The sequence below is a fragment of the Triturus cristatus genome, chromosome 3_2 (genome assembly GCF_964204655.1).
Source record: "Triturus cristatus chromosome 3_2, aTriCri1.1, whole genome shotgun sequence".
Lineage (NCBI taxonomy): Eukaryota > Metazoa > Chordata > Amphibia > Caudata > Salamandridae > Triturus > Triturus cristatus.
This window is the reverse complement of record NC_140584.1, coordinates 781,405,171-781,412,328: the sequence shown is the minus strand read 5'-3', so window position 1 is coordinate 781,412,328 and position 7,158 is coordinate 781,405,171. Positions and strand designations below refer to the sequence as shown.

The following is a 7,158-nucleotide window of genomic DNA, read 5'->3' as shown; positions in this document are numbered from 1 at the left end:
CCCCACCACCTCGACAGACACCAACCTCGCAGCCAAAGAACTCGACAGAAAGGATCTCCAACTGCGCAGACAAGCTCACACCCCTACCTCACCCCAGCAAAGAGCACCCCAGGAAGGCTACCTGGTTCACCCCTGACCTCCTAGAACCCAGACGCACCTGGAGACACCTCATGAAGAAATGGAGAAACAGAAAATCGCCTGGAGACCAGACCACCTACAAGAACGCCATGATGGAATACCACCAAAGCATCAGATCCACCAAAAAGACCTTCATGCAAAACAAGATCCTCGCCAACTCCAGCAACTCCAAGGAACTCTTCAACCTCATACAGGAATTCACCAAGACGGCCAGTCAAACCAAGGATATCACCCCTTCCCAGGACTTTTGCACCAAGCTGAAAATTAAGAGCCTCTATGGCAACTTCAACGACTAGACACCCGTCTCCGAAACCACCTCCCCCCAGCAATGACAGCCAGCCCACCATTTCCTCCTGGACCCCAGTCACCACTGAAGACACCACTTCAACCATGAAAGGCATCCACTCAGAGGCCCCCGTGGACTCCTGCCCACCACACATTCTCCACAGAGCCATCACCTCCATCGCTCCAGAACTACAATGCACGATCAACGCAACCTTCAAGACTGGCATTTTTCCCGATGACTGGAAAGGCACAGAAGTCAGACCCCTGGTCAAGAAGCCATTGGCAGATCCTACGGACCTCAAGAACTACCGGCCAATCTCCCTCCTCCCGTTTGTAGCCAAAGTCACTGAGAAGACCGTTAATGCTCAACTAACTAAATTCATCGAAGAGAACACCATCCTTGACCCCTCCCAATGAGGATTCCACAGCAACCATAACACCGAGACCGCCCTGCTTGCCGCCACAGATGACATCCGCACCCTCCTCGACTAAGGCCACACCGCGGCCCTGATCCTTCTACACCTCTCGACAGCCTTCAACACCATCTCCCACTGCACACTCACCGCCAGACTCCACGACACTGGCATACAAAGACTGGCCCGCAACTGGATCTGCTCATTCCTCACTAGTAGAACCCAAAGAATCAGACTACCTCCCTTCCACTCTGAACCCTCTTCAATATCTACATGGTCCCCTCACCGCCATCGTCAGGCAGCACAGACTCAGCATAATATCCTATGCAGACGAAACCCAGTTCATCCTCTCCCTCACCAAGGACCCCAGCATGACCAGACTCAACTTCCAGGAAGGAATGAAGGACGTTGCATCCTGGATGAGCAGCAGTTGCCTGAAGCTCAACTTGGAGAAGATAGTGGGCCTCATCCTCGGACACTGCCCCTTGGCTTGGTACAACACTTGGTGGCCCTCCACCCTCGGCAGCCCTACCACCCACACCGACCACGCCCAGAACCTCAGCGTCGTACTCCACTCCTCACTCTCCATGACACGACAGGTCAACGCCGTCGCCTCCAGCTGTTTCAACACCCTCCTGAAGAACTCCAAATGGATCCCCCCCGAATTGTGAAAGACCGTCACCCACACACTCATAACCAGCAGACTCGACTACAGAAACGCCCTCTACACTGGGATCAACAAGTCTCTGCTCTGCAAGCTCCAGACCATACGGAATACTGCAGCCAGACTCATCTTCTGCATCCCTCAACAAGAAAACATCACCCAACACCTGCAAAGTCTCCACTGCCTCCCGTTAAGAAGAGAGTCACTTTCAAGATACTCACCCATGCCTACAAAAGCCTCCACAACACCGGGCCCCAATACCTCGACGAAAGAATCTCCTTCCACATACCCAAAAGAAACCTCTGATCCGCCGACCTCGCCCTCACCAAAATCCCTCGCATCCGCAGAGCAGGCGGTAGAGCCTTCTCCTACATCGCGACCAGGACCTGGATCAAGCTCCCTATCAACATCAGACTCGGCCCCTCCCTGAACATCTTTAAGAAGACACTCAAGACCTGGATCTTCGACTAAACACAGCTGCTGCCCCCCCACCCCAGTGCCTTGAGATCCTCACAGGTGAGTAGAGTGCTCACAATTCCACTGATTGATTGATGAATTGATTGATTGATTGATTGATTTTTATCAGGGGAGTGAAAAGTTGGAGGCCAAAGGCCAGTGCATTGTTTGTAAAGAATTGTTGCACAGTGCAAGCATGCTTACTACCTTTAAACCTCAGCTGAAAACATATGTTCTGACTTCAAACTCATGCAAATTTGTGAGGTAACACTACTGGATGTAAGATTTGTATTGGAGCCGTGTTCAGATATTTTAAGTTTATACTGTTCTATAGTTTATGTCTATGTTCATTTTGTCCTAGGGGAGTGGGCTTGTGAGCATGTGCACATACACTCACACACTCATCTCTCTCTCTCTCTCTCTCTCTCTCTCTCTCTCTCTCTTTCTCTCTCTCTCGAACATGGAAAATGCAACCCCCCCGGAACCATGTACCAAGATCTGAGCATCCATGCCTCCATTCATCTCTCCATCCACCCACCTCAGCATACATCCATCTTCTCTCCAACCAACTGCCCATCTCTCAACCTTCTATTTCTTCCTTCTTTGACTGCAAGAGGTTGGTTTTATAGATTATTGGAGAGCAGAGTCTAGAAACTAAGTTAAAGAAGCCATAAATAAGAACCTAAATGTTTAATGTTACACAGAATTACCTAGAGACTCTGCCACCTCAGTGCCCCCACCCCACGCTCAAGCTGCTTAAGTGGGGATAAATGATGCCCCCGCATGGAAATTCTCTAACCATTTATAGAAGATTAAATCTAAATTAAATCTAAATATATATTTTCAAATATCATAAATAACTATACTTTTTGAAACACATAAAAAGAGACCACTTTGTTATTCAAATATTTAACATTTATTTCTGAATGAAAGTACAACAGAGGTTTTTAGCAGTTTAGATATAATCTACTTTTTTGAACGAACCAACCCTGGGGCTCATGGCTCCCCAATCGCTGTACCTTCTGTACTCCCCAGGTCTCAGGTAGTATTGACGTCCTCTGTAATTCGGCTCGTCATAGAAAATCCAGTGCCCATCTTGCACATTGCACGAGTGGATGTCATTGAAGTTGAACCGGTCATAAACATTTGGGCAGTCATCTGTGAAGTCCATCATCTGACCCCCAAAGTTGTCTCTTTCATAAAGCCTGATCTTGAATAAACCCTGATACTGTGGAAAGAAATAGAACAAGAAAATACTTTTTAAATATAGCACTGGACGTTGGAAGTTATAATTGACAACTCACTACGTAGACTAAATGAAATATAACTCAGACTTCTAGCATACATAGGGGCAGATTTATGTTCCCTGGCGCATCCCTGCAAATCAGCATGGATGCGCCAGGGAAGATGCGTCACGCAAGTTTGCCCTTGCGCCACCGCAGATGCGCCGCATTTACAATGCGGTGCATCGTGGCGCAAGGACAAGCAGATATGTGATGCATCTGCCGGCGTAAGGTTGGCACAGTGCTGAAGTTGCATCGCATGCGTGACGCAACTCCAGCACTGTTCCAACCTACCCTATCCCTAACATGGTGCGTCAAGCCTTACGCCTGCTTCAAGCAGGCACAGGGTTTTGACGCATCAGCGTTGGGAAAGTGACTCAGTGAAATCTTATAGATTTCACTGAGTCACTTTTCAGGGGTGTTCCTGCGACGGAATGCCCCCCCCTGTGTCGCAACGCCCACATGAAACCTGACGCAGGTTTCACATGGCGCAGGGCTTTACACCGTGACGCATCTCCATAGATGCGTCACGATGTAAATCGGGCGCAACGTGGCTCAGGGTTTACGCCGCTGCTGCATCACAAAAGTGACACAACGGCGGCGTAAAAGGGGCGCAAGTCCCACATAAATCTGCCCCATAGTGTTGTCACAAATGATGTAACTTGCGATGTCATGAATGTTGCTATTAATGCTATAATTTAACGTTGCATAAGTAATATAATATGAAAGGATATGAGCTGTGCATGGTAGAAGGGTGAGTCCTAGTTCATTTAGTCTGTGCAGCAAGTTCACAACACTCTGTAAGGAGGTGTGCGAGTCATATTAAATTTTGTGTGGTGCTCAAATTATAACTTTCAGTTATAAATATAGTTTACGAATTTCTCAATTTTGTGTAGTTTAATTGTTTTTTTATACAATAAATACTTCTCATCAACCTTTGTTTTTTATTGAATTGATTTTTTTATAGTTTTTTAATCATATAATGTTTATTTTGGTATGAATTCTTCCATATACCATTGTTTTACACTTTTAAATAGTACCTCAATACTTTCAGTAATAATTATAGATAATTTATATGGCCAAAGGTGTTAGCTAACAATGGAATTCATAGAAATAGTTATAATCTTTCCTATCTGACACTTGCCCCATCTGCAAATCTCCAGAATTAGTGTATTCCTATAACTACTTGTGACACCTGAGCTTGGGTATTTTAGAACACTTTGGGGAAGATTTACGTTCCCTGGCGCATCCCTGCAAATCAGCAGGGATGCGCCAGGGAAGATGCGTCACGCAAATTTGCCCTTGCGCCACTGCAGTTGCGCCGCATTTACAATGCGGTGCATCGTGGCGCAAGGACAAGCAGATGCGCGACGCATCTGCCGGCGTAAGGTTGGCGCAGTGCTGAAGTTGTGTCGCAAGCGCGATGCAACTCCAGCACTGTTCCAACCTGCCCTATCCCTAACATGGTGCGTCACGCCTTACGCCTGCTTGGAGCAGGCGTAAGGATATGACGCACCAGCGTCGGAAAAGTGACTGCGTGAAATCTTGTAGATTTCACTGCGTCACTTTTCCGAGGCTTTTCCCGACATAACGCCCACCCTGCATACATTAAACCTGACGCAGGTTCAATGTGGCGCAGGGCTTTACAACGTGGCGCATCTCCCTAGATGCGTCACGTTGTAAATCTGCCGCAGCATGGCGCTAGCTTTGCGCCGCTGCTGCATCACAAAAGTGACGCAACGGCGACGCAAAAGTGGCGCACAGGGCTTGTAAATCTGCCCCTTTGTGTGTATCCTCAGCCATCTTACAAATGGAACACTGAGAATGTCATGAGGCATCTCATAGGTGGGCTGAGGGAAGAATGTTAAGTCTTTGACAGCTGAAGTCAGTTACCCTCAACTTCTTGATGTGATGGATGAGATCTTCTCTGTGGAAGAAACTTCAAGTTATCAAACTATCTTAATGAATCTTGGTGGAGTTCTTTACTCAGATACCACACTACTATTCATCAACAACTATTTGTTTAATCAAGAAATCTTTTGAAGCTGCCCATTCAAGGTCTACTATTTATTTAGCTTGTTAGCAGGAGGAGCAATCCATGTTATAACATCAAATGCCGCAAAGCTAAATCTTTCCTCATTAATGAGATTAAATCCTGCATTCCACCTGTGATCAGGAAAGCTAGATCTGATTATAGGTATACACTTAAAAAATTTAAAGGGAATGGGATGAGGCTGTCTGGATGGACCACTTGAATTCTTAGAGTGCTTAATATGTGATATCCTTCTGGCATATAATTTCACATGGTAGCAGACAGGGTAAACATCCCCTTGATTATTCGATACAACCTACAGTATGAGTGTCTCATTTTGAGAGTTTCTTTTCTTCTGTACCTGCTTTGGATGCCTACCTTGCAACAGATTCCAAAAATGTCTCTGTACCTTGTGCCTCTACTCCTAATACAATTTATTTTTCCCATGGCTGATACTATGGTTGCTGTAGACACACTAAAACCAGGGAAAGCACTGGGACCTGATAACAATTCAGGGGATATCTTTCACCATGATCCGCAATTATGGTTCCCCTACATAAATTTATGATCACATGCTATATTTTAATGAAACAGAGATCCCAAATTTGGCACAGGGCTGCATTGTGCCTATATACAAAAAAGGGGACAAAGCACTGCTAGTGAACTATAGAATGATACGTCTAGTAGTTAATCTCCAGCAGATCTTAGCCAGTTTTTGAATAAACTTGAACAGTTGATATCAGATAACAACATCTTTTCCCCTTTTCGGACAGGCTTTGGAGCTAAAATAGGTACAGTTGACTAATTGTTTTGTTTTGAACTCATATACTGGAAATATGTCACCGGTCTTAAGGATCATTTTTATTTTGCAATTATTGATCTGGACACAAGATACATACATTGCACAACTCATTTCATTTTATGGCACAAACTATTTTCGGCCAACAGAATGGCCATAAAAGTACAAACACACAATAAAATATCTTATTAAAAAAATGATCAGTACATATCAGTTTCATCATAAAATCAGGTTGCAAATAACAGCATCAAAATAAAAGACACATCTCCATCCAACATAAAAATGCTATAAAGCATTATAAAAGAGCCTAATTAGTCAGAATACATTGTGCTTCTCGAGCGAACCGCAGCATGCAAGAATGAACTAACACAAAAACAGGTTTCAACATCTGGTAGCTCCATTAAACAGTGATATGCTAACCTGCACTCTCCATGATTTCTCGTTTTAATAGGGGAACCAGTATTGCTTAGTACATCTGGTATAATAACCACACAAAAAAGAAAATGCAGTACAGACTGACCAGAGTGATCATATGGGTACGGTTGAAACTTGAACTTTTGCTGAAAACCTATAGGGAAGGACAGCAAGTATTTCACGGTGTCGTCTCTAAAACAAAATATTTCTACCAATACCCCACATGCAGCTAGTGAGGGGCTTCTCTGGGCACAATTATAGATAACTGGTGACCGTAGGCTTGTGGGATTCTGACCTATGTCTGTAGCCTTGTGCCAGTGCTGATAGCAGAGCTTGAACTTGTTTTTTCTCGGCTAAACTGTGAGGTTCAGTGTTGAAAAAGGCATGGCTAAAGCTGATTCCATCAAATGTATTCTTTACACCCGCCAGCCATAGTATGGTCAAACCTTTGCCACATGCTAAGCAGTAACTGATTATGGCAGCTGTAGTGACGGGACCTAAGGCCTGGAAATAAGGTCACACCACACGTGTATTTAGGTAGTGGCCAGTGTAATCCCTGGTCATGCCCAGCGCTCCGGGCTATTTATTAGCATAACAGGCACGCCATCTGTGGGGACGTCGGGCGTAGCCACTGTGCACACACTCAGGGGGGAGTTTGTCCCAACACCACCTGG

The 7,158-nt window shown here is 45.3% G+C and overlaps 1 protein-coding gene across 1 annotated transcript in view; it reads right to left on the bottom strand.

Annotated features, from left to right (window-relative positions):
• Positions 1 to 2,855: 2,855 nt before the first annotated feature.
• Positions 2,856 to 7,158, bottom strand: part of LOC146858120 (gamma-crystallin-1-like) — a 75,554-nt gene continuing 71,251 nt past the window's right edge. Inside the window, exon 3 of the mRNA XM_085646887.1 lies at positions 2,856 to 3,184. Coding sequence (XP_085503013.1) covers positions 2,912 to 3,184 — 273 coding nt within the window. The 3' untranslated portion in view covers positions 2,856 to 2,911. The remainder of the gene's footprint in view (positions 3,185 to 7,158) is intronic.